At 47.5% G+C, this 13371-nt stretch overlaps 1 protein-coding gene across 1 annotated transcript in view; it reads left to right on the top strand.

Moving 5' to 3' along the window:
• The window catches only part of ADAMTS16 (ADAM metallopeptidase with thrombospondin type 1 motif 16), a 187640-nt gene extending 177789 nt beyond the window's left edge, over nucleotides 1–9851 (top strand). The window contains exons 22-23 of the mRNA XM_017546008.2: nucleotides 7743–7890; nucleotides 8578–9851. Coding sequence (XP_017401497.1) covers nucleotides 7743–7890; nucleotides 8578–8693 — 264 coding nt within the window. The 3' untranslated portion in view covers nucleotides 8694–9851. The remainder of the gene's footprint in view (nucleotides 1–7742; nucleotides 7891–8577) is intronic.
• The last annotated feature ends 3520 nt before the right edge of the window (nucleotides 9852–13371 follow it).

Raw genomic sequence — 13371 nt, 5'->3', positions numbered from 1 at the left:
TCTCCTTTTATTTTCTCTCTCTTTTTTTTTTCATTTTGAGACAGAATTTCACTCTTATTCAAGCTGGAGTCAGTGGTGCAATCTCAGTTCACTGCAACTTCCCCCTTCCAGGTTTAAGCGATTCTCCTACCTTAGCCTCCCAAGTAGCTGGGATTACAGGTGTGCACCACCACTCCCGGCTAATTTTTGTATTTTTAGCAGAGACCAGGTTGTGCTATGTTGGCCAGGCTGGTCTCAAACTCCTGACCTCAGGTGCTTTGCCCACCTGGGCCTCCCAGAGTGCTGGGATTCCAGGCATGAGCCACTGCACCCGGCCCCCTTCCTTTCAGTTTCTTCTGGGTCTGCTGTCTTTTGAGCCAGGTGAAGCAGCAAGTGAGCTGGGCAGCTGAGCCGAGCCATTTCTCAGGCAGATTCTTTGCCTTCTCTATGAGAAGCGTGGGTCAGGGACTAAGAGAGGAAACTGAGGGTCCTGAAACTGACCCCTGTCCTCTGGCAGCCAAGCCAGCATTCGCCAGCCCCCTGCTTACTGCAGACTTCAGGCAAATTTAGAAAGTGGAAAACAAGGTTCATCATTATTTAACTGATACCCTAAAATACATCCAGAACCTAAAGTGCATCTTTAATAGCTGTTGCTGGTCTGAGATATTCAGTGTGTTTGTCTAAGTCATTTTTACCATAAGCTGGCTAAAGTTTTTATCCGCCGTGATTCCTCTGCTGCGTTCTGAGGTTGTCACTTTCCCTGGGGGGTGGTAATGGCTGAAAGGGCCGTGTTTACCATAACACTTATGCCCAAGTCTCTGCCCTCACACCATGGGAAATTGTCAGATGATAATGAATGTCCCAGGCCTGGCTGAACTTTGCCACCAGACAGGTTTATTCTTGTGACAGTCTGAAGATCGCTGCTCCTATTATTTGGTCTGCAGGACTTCTATTGATTGAAATGTTTTGCTTATGTTCACATTTCCTGGTGCAGGGCAGCGTGGGACTGATTTCAATCACTGCAGTCATTTGGACTTAGTGTCAGGGTGTTCCCACGCTCATTTGGTCTGGGAATGGCATGTGTGCAATCACCTGTTGGACACTGACCCCACAGGCAGGGATGGGATGTGCCCTCCACGCTGGGCAGTGTGGGGGCCCTGGCTCATTCTGGGGCTCCCCACAGTTTGGGCAATTTGTGACCAGGACAGTGCACAAAGCTGACTTGGAAACTCATGGGCACTGAGGGTTAGCAGCCATGTCAGAGACCATGAATTTGATTTTCCACCATGGCAATTAAGATTGCATGCTGTGCCCAGCGCACACGTGCGCATGCATGTGTCACACACACAGAGTTCGCAGAGAGCTCACCCGAGGAGGACTGGGGGAGTGCTGGGCAGCCCATCACAGAGTGTTGCCCTGAAGCCTGGTCTAGCCTCCCGCTTCTGAAAAGTCCATGCAAAATCCGCTCTCATCATCTTCCAGAATTAGGTTGTGCCCAGAAAAACAAGAACCGGCCTGCTGCCGGATGGAGAAGGTCACCATACGCACCTCCGGAGGTTGAGGGAGTTGGTATTTGTAACCAGTAGGATTTGTACAGGAATCCACGATCTCGGTTATGTGGACAGCACAGGTTTCTGTAAGGAAGACCATTGAGGTCTGTGCCATACCGTCCTGAAATGAGCATGGATATTTGGTCCTAGCATAATGGGAAAGTTACAGGCAGAAGCTATAGACTGGAAGAGAGAGAGAGCACACCAAGGCCCTCAGGAAGAAGGTGAATATAGAGAGGGCCTTAGAGCAGGCCTCTCAGGAGAGACTTCACAGCTAGAAAATGAGTGTGTCAAGCCTGTGGCCTCCAGGAATTGGCCTGTACTTGTTTATTTGCTGTCCCCTTTGTCTGGGAGATGAGCTGTGCCCTGAGCATGATGGAGAGGTCACCGGAGCTTCCACCGGATGGAGACAGCAGTCTCAGGTCCCCCCAGCTCCTGTCCGTGAACAGCGGTGACATAACAAGGAGAAATTGCTGTAATCAAAAAACGCACTAGAGGTAAATGTTCTAATACAAAATGCATCTCCTTTGTTTTACTAAGGACTAAGAGTAATGATTGATTTTTCCCATTCTTCTGTAGTGTTCATTGTAGTTGTGTGGTTCGCCTCTCGTACATGAGCTGCTGAACTCTCTAAAAGCATGGAGACTGCCACTGAGACAGGAGAATATGGAAGATCAGGAGGGAGAGGTTTTCTAGTCCTTCAGCATTCTGGAAACGGGGCGCAGAGTCCGTGTCTCGGGTTAGACTTGTGGAAGGGGGTGGAGCTATCTGTCTGCTGTCTGTCTAATGCTGTCTGCTGAGCTTCTCTCAGAGCGCGAAAGTCAGCAAGGTGGTCTTCAGGTGAAGACGAAGCTGCTGTCTTCTTGAGGAAGTCACTGAATCCTAGGATGACAAAAAGGCCCAGCTGTGGGACCTTGGGGAGAACTATCCCCTGGACACTGCGTTGATGCTTTTCTTCACCCAGTTTCCCAAATTGGACAGTGTCTTGGCAAGAGCCCCTGAGCTCACCTGGGACTGGCATCAGGCCCCAGGTAGACAGCCGGGCACGGCTGCTCCCACTGTCAGGGAGGCAGACCCAGAGGCTTACACTGGAAGATTGACTGCCTATGGGATGACCAGCCCAAGGATGGCTCGTGGGAGCCTGGGATGCTTCTGTGCCACACTGCTGCATGCTCCCATGTGGGTTGAATCAACCCCAGCCATTCAGATAGGATGTGTGCCAAGGCTTATCCTCCCCTGCCCCTTGGGAGTTTTCACAGCTGGAGGAGAGGCCAGCCTCGAAGACAGGTCCTCATAGATGGGGCAGAACTGCTCTGTGCACAGAAGAGGGGTCTCCCACAGGACAGAGCTCTGTAGGACTGGGGTCATGGGGTCCTCTGCAGACTGTGACGGGGCGGGGGCAGGGTGGGGAGCCATCTGTCCAGAGTGAGGGGAAAGGAGTCTCGGTCTCTAATGTCTACAGTCAGCCCACACATGGGCTGTCTGCATCACTTTTGTTAGATGAAGATGTGGTTGAAGTCAATTCTGAAAATAAGAGAAGGCAGAAGGGCATTTGCCAACATAATTCTGCAAACCTGGGGCAGTGGTTCTTCTAGTGTGGCCCCCACCTGCAGCGCAGCAGCAGCATCACGGTTAGACCTACAGGCTCTCGGGCACCACCCAGACCACCTCAAGCTGGAGCCCTTTGCGGTGGAGTCCTGCAGTCGGTCTGTTTTAATAAGTCCTCCCGGTGATTCTAATGCACATTCAAATTGGAGAGCCACTAATCTGGGGGTGGAGCTACCATCAAGGGGATTTGGACAGCTGGCTCGGACAGTGGATAGGTAGGAGGTCCAGGTGCCCGTCACCACCATGGCACAGCACAGCAGGGTGTCCCCTCTCTCTGTGCCATTGGTAGGATGCTCTGGTTGGATCCCATAAAGGTGGAGGAGGAAGCTCTAAGCACTGACATCCATTTCCAAATCCCAGGCCTTGCTTCCACCTTTTAGTGTGTTTCCCAAAGGTGCTGTGTTGTATGACTTACCCACCACGCCTGTCGGACCGCAGCCTCCTGGTTGCTCCCAGACCCCCGGCTCCTCTGCAGTCACCCAGGAGTCTGTGTGATTGTCAAGGCTCCAGGTAATTTTTAGGATCCATCTGTTTGGAAGTCTCAGGTCCAAAGGATGTCTGGAAGGTGAATTCTAAACAGTTGTGCTGAGTTTTAAGCTACTGTATTTGTGAGACTGAGGAAACATTTGCAGTTTTTTCTTCCTGAAATGAAAAGTGAATAAATGTTTTCGGGTTTCTTCTTTTCTGTCTCCTAGTATGTCACCATCTTTAGCCATTCAAAATATTTTCAAAATGTTCTTTCATTTTACATGAAGAAATGCAAATTTTGAGAAATGTGGAAGCTTCTTTCCCCATGAATTTTTTTCCATGAGGAATTGTAAAACTCTCTGGACTGGTGCTTCTCACACTTTGTGTGCATAGGAATCACCTGGGAATGGCGCAAATTCTGATGCTGTGAGCATCAGAGGCAGGGACGCTGAGAGTCGGCCTTGCTAACAAGTTTTCCCACGCAGGCCCCTGCAGCTGGGCCAAGGTTCTCACCATGAACATCGCGGTTTTGCAGCTGTCCTAAGGCTCAGGGCCTAATTGCTTGTGTTCGTCACTTATATCAAGGGCCTAGAACGGTGCCTCATACTGGCAAAGTGGGTGATTGAGTTAGTCCATTCTCACACTGCGACAAAGACACGCCCGAGACTGGGTAATTCATAAAGGAAAGAGGTTTAATTGACTCACAGTTCAGCATGGCTGGGGAGGCCTCAGGAAACTTACAGTCATGGTGGAAGGGGAAGCAAACACGTCCTTCTTCGCATGGCAGCAGCAAGGAGAAGTGCTGAGGAAAGGAGGCAAAGCCGCTTATAAAACCATCAGATCTCGTGAGAACTCACTCAATATCACGAGAACAGCATGGGGGTAACCACCTCCATGATTCAATTACCTCCCACCTGGTGACTTGGGGATTATGGGATTATGACACATGGGGATTATGGGAACTACAGTTCAAGATGAGATTTGGGTGGGGACACAGCCAAACCATATCAGTGATTAAAATCTGCTGAATAAGTGAATAAGTGACAAAAATGAATCAAACCACATTTCCTTATTTTGGAACTGTTTAAATGATATCAAAAAAAAAAAAATGGTGAGATCTCTTGATTTCTGATTGAGGTGTATCTTGAGCAAGAATGTAATTCTGTCTGAACTGCTTGTCATGAAAGAAATCTAACCCAAGAAATGAAAGATGTTGTGGACACTGACGGCTGTAGATATGACCAAAGAGCTCTGTGAACTGCTGTCTCAGCAGGGTGACCACAGCCTCAGGGTTCTGGGCATGCTGTGTGAGCTAAGAGGGCATCTGGAATGCAGACAGCAGAGAACAGAGGCAGAAACGTGTTTCTATGGGATGTTCAGAAAGATGTAACATGCGATGGGTCACACCTGGCTCCATCCTTGCAACCCTGATAATTCTGAAATCAAACATGAATCTCCCCACATTATTTATTTCTAGCTTCCAGAGCCATATATTAAAACTGAATTATTGACAACTTTTGTTAAAACTGGGTTTTAAGCAAAGGGAGTAAGTCTCCCAGATATGTTCCAGACACTTACTCAGGGGCTCAGCCACTCTTCATTCAAGAAGGAAAAATCCAGAACAAATAACTTCAGCTTGTAACTTTCAGGGCCGTTTGTATCTTCAGCTTTTCTGCTCTCAATGGGTAGATGAAGATGTTCAACTTGCACCATCACTGTGTCCCATGCCCCGTGATTCAAGTCACTGTGCAAAGCTCTGATTGCAGGAGGTCCCAGGAAGGTGGAAGAGAAGGTTCAGTCCCTTGCTGTTCACCTGCGGGCTGGTTTGGGCTGTGGAGAACCAGCCCCAGGCCTGATGCCTTCACTTACTGGAACGGGCTCTGACATGGTTTCTTGTAAGTTTGGGGTAGCAAAGTGAGTCAGGCATGGCCAGTTTTTCACAGTGTGATCCTTGCATTTTAAAGCAAAATTTTGTTGTTTTGTTCACTCACCATGCGCCAGGACTTCCAAATCATTATCTGACTCAATCTTCTTGCAGATTCTCCTTTAATCGCTTACATTGTCAATGTATTCCAGCCCCTAACCTCATTTGTGCACAATTTACATGATTTAGTCTAGACAGTGGGTAGTTTATTTTTCAAATGACTCAATCACAGATACCAGTGTCTCCGTCTCTTTAGTTGTCTATCCCCTGATTTCTTTGCGGTGGTTGATCTCAGATGGGTCCCGCTCATGTTCTGCATCATGTGCACCAGGCCGGCTCATGAAAAATGATCTAACCAAGCTCACTCCCTTCCTTCTCTGTCTCTCCCAGTGGTGTTGATACTCTGAGTGTTGGGGGCGGGGGGCCTCAGTAGAATGCCAACACCTTAGGAAAATGAGCCCCAGCAGCTGGCAGTGCCTACCCTCATGCATCGGGGGCCTGGAAATGTGGATGATGGTGCCACTGTGAAGATTGGTTTGTCAATCTTCTCCTTTGTGGACCACCAGAAAGGGCAGCTTGGCAAGGGCATTCCCTAAAGTGAACTGCTTCTCTCATGCTAGGCTCAGAGAGCAATCCTGGTATCCCCAGATATGTACCCATTTCCCTGTGGCCACGCAACCATCAGTGACACCCAAGAATACTCTAGACTTCCAGGCGCTTCTCCTTCTGTCCATACCCGAAGTTAATGTTGGCCAGCCACCCACAGTTGTAGAGAGAGACTACATCCACTGGTCCTGGTGGAGGGGGTGGTGCTTTCAAGTGTAAAGGTAAGAGGAAATGAGGGGTTACCCCAACCAGCAGTGACGAGGGCTGGCCCTGGGGACAAGGGTTAGGAAAGAACCCAGCCCACGTAAGTAAGAACCTTTGTGCCGGGTCCTGGCTGGTAATGTCAGCAATCGTGTGCTCTGAAATGCCATAAATAGAAACCAAAATGTTAAGTCTTTTCATAGTTTTCAATCAGGAGGATAACCTCTAGGTAACTTGATTGGCAGGGTGGATCTAAGTTTGTTCTTCCTCATTGCCTGTAATTTGAAGAGATAATATGCCAATCCATGAACATCAGCTTTTGTAATCAGTATACTGGTGTTTTTTTTTTTTTTTTGAGATGAAATTTTGCTCTTATTGCCCAAGCTAGAGTGTAATGGCACAATCTCGGCTTACTGCAACTTCTACTTCCAGGGTTCAGGCGAGTCTCCTGCCTCAGCCTCCTGAGTAGCTAGGATTACAGGTACCCGCCACCACGCCCAGCTAATTTTTTAAATATTTTTAGTAGAGATGGGGTTTCACCATGTTGGCCAGGCTGTTCTCGAACTCCTACCTCAGGTGATCCACCTGCTTCAGCCTCCCAAAGTGCTGGGATTATAGGCATGAGCCACCACACCCAGCAGTATACTTACTTTTATAAAAGTGAACTCAGCCCCCAAAAAGCCCGAGACAGGGAGCCCTCTGTTGAGACTGTAGCATTTAACTGTAGCAGTTCAAATCCCAGCCTGAGCAATCCTGTCACCACCAAGGTTGTCTGAGTGAAAGACAGGAACAACAGGGAGGGACGCAGGAGCCATGTCACCTGCCAGGTTTAGAATGCTCAGCTAGAGGCCTGGCCTGCGGCATGCCTGGTGCTTGGTTCTGGAAAAGGTGAGCAGGGACTGTGCTCGCACACATTGTGGCCAACCATAACTCCACCTGCCTCTTCAAGGCTCTCTTCCGGGCTGATGTCACTCTTCCCTCACTGGTCTGCAGCAGCCATCCTCTTAAAAAGGCGGGTACGGCCAGGGGCAGTGGTTCAAGCCTGTAACCCCAAAACTTTGGGAGGCCAAGGTGGGTGGATCGCCTGAGGTCAGGAGTTCGAGACCAGCCTGGCCAACATAGTGAAACCCCATTTCTACTAAAAATACAAAACATTAGGTGGGCATGGTGGCTGGCACCTGTAATCCCAGCTACTCAGGAGGCTGAGGCAGGAGAATCTCTTAAACTTGGGAGGTGGAGGTTGTGGTGAGCCGAGATCATGCCATTGCACTCCAGCTTGGACAACAAGAGCAAAACTCTGCCTCAAAAAAAAAAAAAAAAAAAAAAAAAAAAGTGCGGGCACATGGAGGTTGACCAGGTGCCTGGGAGCCTGGGGCCGTGGTGACATGTATGTGTTGCTCTCACAGTGCACAGCCAGCTGTGGGGGTGGCGTTCAGACGCGGTCCGTGCAGTGCCTCGCGGGGGGCCGGCCGGCCTCGGGCTGCCTCCTGCACCAGAAGCCTTCAGCCTCCCTGGCCTGCAACACTCACTTCTGCCCCATTGCAGAGAAGAAAGGTGAGTGCCTGGGGCCCCTCAGCATGACCTGGGCATTGGGCTGGAATGTCAGGTTTCCAGAGCCATTCCTTGGAGGGCCTGGAGTTAGGGTCCTGCATCTGATCTACTTTTTCTCTCTGTGCATCTTCTTCAATTTTACAATGAAATGCCCCACAGAGCAGCCCTGCTGCCTCTCATGACACCCCAGGACAACATAGATGGTCATGACATCAGCATGACTTCTTTCCTATGTCAGTGCTATTCACTGTATTTAAAGAAAGCAATCTCAACTAAAGCAGCTTTCTCCCTAAGTTAAACAGAAGCCTCCCTTATTCATTGGGTGCTCTCTAAATGCCATCCCTGTGCAAACACAAACTCCCCAGCATTGCAGAGGCAGAGGGCCACCCGTTAAGGCTATTCTGAGAGAGAATGTCGCTCAAGGAAGGCGAGTGTTTTGGCTCGACCAGAGAATTGGACAATTGAACTTCAGCCAACAGAGGCTCCAATGGGTAGATGTGTGTGGTTGAGTGAGTAGGTTCAGCACAAGAAGAAAATTTCAGGGTCTTGAGGAAATAATAGTTTCCATGGGGCCATCATTAGACCTGGGGGCTGCCTTCGTGCTGCAGCTGTGGAGTGCGACAAACTTTTTTATTTGCCAAACAGAGCTATAACAGGATCACTGAGTAATGTGGCTCTGCTCTTTTTCAGATGCCTTCTGCAAAGACTACTTTCACTGGTGCTACCTGGTGCCCCAGTACGGAATGTGCAGCCACAAGTTCTACGGCAGGCAGTGCTGCAAGTCTTGCTCCAAGTCCAATCTGTGAGTCAAGACAGCTTTCCACAGCAGAGAAAGTGCCTGAATGGCAGAGGAATTTCCCCCAGTGAGCTGTGCAATTGACTCAGAATACACCCAAGGAAGATCAAAGCCGAAAGAAGAAAACTGTGTTAGGGCTCTTTGACCAGGAGTGTATGTGTGTATGTTTCACTGTGAGCCTGGATGCAGACCTGTGTCCCTGTGTGCACAGCCTCTCCTGTTAGGCTGAAATGTGGCACCCTGCCAGGCAGAGTTGTGGCATGTGAGGCAGAAGGCAAGCTCCACAATGGGAGAGGCAGCACTCACCCTTGCTTGTATAACAACTAAATCTGGTCAAACAGACAGGCGGGGCTGAACTTGCTAAATGTATGGTGCCTTGTAAAAAGAAGAAAACGCTGTAAAATAAGGAAAACATGTAAAATATCTGCCACCATGTTTACCAGCCTCCACTCCCATCGGGGAGGGCCCCTCGGACCATCAGGAGTGACCAACGTCCTGAGTGGAGGGCTGGGGAGCTCCAGGAGGCTGCCCAGCTCCTCCTTCTCCTCCCAAGCATCTCTTACCAGGGACCTGGAGCCACCACCAGAGCCAGTGTCATCTCTAGGGTCACTGGCCAGGGGACTGCATTCTGATTTGGGACTTTGCCTATGGAAATGGGAAAAATGAAATCCCTGCTAAGGTGCTCCCATCTCTTTCAGATTCATGCATTGAAGGAGAGACGTTTTATATTTTATGTTTTACCTTTCTCAGTTATTTTCAAGTGAGTGTCCTTTTGAAAACCCACCTCTTCATGCTTTTCTTTGTAAATGACAGATCGGAAGCATAGGTGACATCAAAACCCTGCCGTCCTGAGAAAAGTTGTGGTTCTACTACAGCAGACGTCAGCCACACAGCCGATGCGATAATCACTTAGAAGCCTGTGTTTTGTTTCTGTGTGTTCTGAGATTTTAACCTTTTTTTCTTCTGTGAGTCTGGCCATTTCTATAATGCCAGGTGGGAAGCGAGGCCGTGGGTGTCCCGGTGGGAATCTGTCCGCTGTCTCCGGCGCCCTCCCCGCCATCCTCCGCGCCACTGCTCTCCTCTCTGGCGCTGTGGCTCCATTCTGAAGGGGCACCTGGATATTTATATGTGCTGAAGTTTTATAATAAAGTTTATATGGTACAATGTGCTTCCGAACTATCTCATGATTCTTCACAAGGTTTGCTTCTGAAACCGAAGGATGGAGCAAAGATACTAGGAAACAGGTCTCAAAGTGGAAGAAATGGAGCTCTAGTCTGTAGGAGAAAACCAGAAGTGGTCCAGAAAAAAGTGCCCCCCGAGTGCAGAGGAGGCTGCAGGGGAGGTGGTGGCGGTGGTGATGGTGGCTTCCAGCTGCATTTGATTAAAACGAGGTGGGACCTCCCCCTGCCACCCCAGCTTGTATTAGTCAGGCTTCTTTAGAGAAGCAGAACCAAGAGGACATATAAAGCGTTGGTGGGATGGGAGGTGGGGAGTAAATTGTTTTAAGAAATTGACTCTCAGGATTGTGGAGGCCGGCAGTTTTGGAATCTGTAGGGCAGGCCAGCAGGTTGGAGATACCGTAAAAGCTGATGCTGTAGCCTCTAGTTTGAATTCCACAGAACAGTAGCCTGGCAGCTCAAGCAGGGTTTCCTTTCTTTCTTTCCTTTCTTTCTTCCTTCCTTCCTTCCTTTCTTCCTCCTTCTTTCTTTCCTCCTTCCTTCCTTTCCTCCCTCCCTCCCTCCTTCCTTCCTTCATTTCTTTTTTCCTGCCTGCCTTCCTTCCTTCCTTCCTTCCTTTCCAACTTTTATTTTAAGTTTGGAGGCACATGTTCAGGATGTGCAGGTTTGTTACATAGGTCAGTGTGTGTCATGGTGGTTTGCTGCACAGATCAGCCCATCACCTAGGGATTTTGTCGTTGGTGTTGTTGTTGGTGTTGTTGTTGTTGTTTTGAGACAGAGTCTCGCTCTGTCACCCAGGCTGGAGTACAGTGGTGCCGTCTCGGCTCACTGCAACATCCGTCTCCCAAGTTCGAGCGATTTTCCTGCCTCAGCCTCCCGAGTGGCTGGGATTACAGGCTCCCACCACCACACCTGGCTAAGTTTTTATGTTTTTAGTAGAGACAGGGTTTCACTGTGTTAGCCAGTCTCAATCTCCTAACCTTGTGATCCTCCTGCCTCAGCCTCCCAGTGTACAATGTGTTCCTTCTTCTCCACAACCTTGCTAGCATCTGTTGTTTTTTTTTTTTACTTTTTTTAATAATAGCTATTCTGACTGGTATGAGACGGCATCTCACTGTGGTTTTGATTTGAATTTCTGTAATGATCGGTGATGCTGAGCTTTTCTTCATTTGTTTTTTGGCCGCATGTATGTCTTCTTTTGAGAAGTGTTTAATCATGTGCTTTGCCCACTTTTTAATGAGGTTTTTTTTTTTTTTTTTTNAAATTTGTTCTTTGTAAATGCTGGATATTAGACCTTTGTCAGATGAATATATTGCAAAAGTTTTTTTCCCATTCTTAGGTTGTCTGTTCACTCTGATGATAGTTTCTTTTGCTGTGCAGAAGCTTTTAATTAGATGCCATTTGTCAATTTTTGCTTTTGTTACAATTGCCCGTGCCTATGTCCTGAATGGTATTGCCTGGATTTTCTTCTAGGGTTTTTATAGTTTAGGGCATTACACTTAAGTCTTTAATCCATCTTAGTTGATTTTTGTATATGGTGTAAGGAAGGGGCCCAGTTTCAATTTTCTGCATATGGCTAGCCAGTTCTCTCAACGCCATTTATTAAATAGGGACTCCTTTCCTCATCACTCATTTTTGTCAGGTTTGTCAAAGATCAGGTGATTGTAGGAGTGTGATCTTATTTCTACATTCTTTATTTGTTCCGTTGATCTATGTGTCTGCCCTTGTGCCAGCAGCATGCTGGTACTGCAGCCTTGTAATATAGTTTGAAGTCGGCTACCGTGATGTCTCCAGCTTTGTTCCTTCTGCTTATGATTGTCTTGGCTATTTCAGCTCTTTTTGGGTTCCATATGAATTTTAAAATAGTATTTTTCTAATTCTGTGCAAATGTCCATGGTAGTTTAATGAGAATAGCATTGAATCTATAAATTGCTTTGGGCGGTATGGCCATTTCCATGATCTCATGATTATGGAATGGTTTGTGTCATCTCTGGTTTCTTTGACCAGAGGTTTGTAGTTCTGCTTCAACAGGTCCTTCACTTCCCTTGTTATCTGTATTCCTGGATATTTTATTCTTTTTGTAGCAATTGTGAATGAGAGTTCATTCACAATTTGGCTCTCAGCTTGCATTTTGTTGTATAGGAATGCTAGTGATTTTTACACATTGATTTTGTAACCTGAGACTATGCCGAAGTTGCTCATCAGCTTTAGAAGTTTTGGGCTGAGGCAGTGGGGTTTTCTAGATATAGGATCGTGTCATCTGCAAACACAGGTGGTTTGACTTCCTCTCTTCCTATTTGAATAGCCTTTATTTCTTTCTCTTGCCTGATTATTTTGGTCAGAATTCATCTACAAACACAGATAATTTGACTTCCTTTCTTCCTATTTGAATACTCCTTATTTCTTTCTCTTGCCTGATTATCCTGGCCAGAGAACTTCAGTACTAGGCTGAATAGGAGTGATAAGAGAGGGCATCCTTTTATTGTGCCAGTTTTCAAGGGCAATGCTTCAAGCTTTGCCCATTCACTATGATATTTGCTGTGGGTTTGTCATATATGGGTCTTATTATTTTGAGGTATGTTCTTCCTTCAAAACCTAGTTTATTGAGAGTTTTTAACATGAAGCGGTGTTGAATTTTATTGAAAGCCTTTTCTGCATCTGTTGAGATAAATCATATGGGTTTTGTCGTTAGTCTGTTTACGCGATGAATCACATTTATTGATTTGTGAATGTTGAATCAAACTGGCATTGCAGGGGTGAAGCCAACTTGATCATGGTGGACAAACTTTTTGATTCAGTTTGCCAGTATTTTATTGAGGATTTTTGCATCAGTGTTCATCAAGGATATAGATCTGAAGTTTTCTTTTTTGTTGTTGTGTCTTTGTGAGGTTTTTGTATCAGGATGATGCTGGCCTCATAAAATGAGTTAGAAAGGAGTCCCTCCTTTTCAGTTCTTTGGAATAGTTGCAGTAGAAATGGTGTCAGCTCCTCTTTGTGCCTCTGGTAGAATTCATCTGTGAATCCATCTGGTCCTGGGCTCTTTTTGGTTGGAAAGCTATTTACTGCTGCCAGGCAGAGTTTCGATGTTGCTGTCTTGAGGGAGAATTGCTGCTTCTCAGTCTTTGCTCTTAAAGCTTTCATCTGATTGGATGAGGCCCACCCATATTATGGACGGTCCTCTGCTTACAGTCAATTAATTGAAATGTTAAGTGCTTCTATAAAAATATCTTCACAACCATATCTACTGTTTGACCAAACAGCCCAGCCACATTGCCACATAAAATCACCATTATGCCCCTTTCCCCAGGGTTAAATCTAACCAGCAGTAACTGGGACCCAGTGAGGGTCCCAGTTCAGGATGTTGTCTGCTGTCCACATCCTGAACAGCATGTGTGAGCCTGGACCAGGGGCTCAGCACAGGCCCTTTCTCAGCCTGCCGTTCTCACTTCTGCATCACACAGGACAGGTTCAGAGGCTCCTAGGGCCTGTTTGCCAGCGGAGTCTGCTCCC

The sequence above is a fragment of the Cebus imitator genome, unplaced genomic scaffold, assembly GCF_001604975.1.
Source record: "Cebus imitator isolate Cc_AM_T3 unplaced genomic scaffold, Cebus_imitator-1.0 Scaffold185, whole genome shotgun sequence".
Taxonomy (NCBI): domain Eukaryota; kingdom Metazoa; phylum Chordata; class Mammalia; order Primates; family Cebidae; genus Cebus; species Cebus imitator.
The sequence above is the reverse complement of the archived record's forward strand: the minus strand, read 5'-3'. Positions and strand labels throughout refer to the sequence as shown.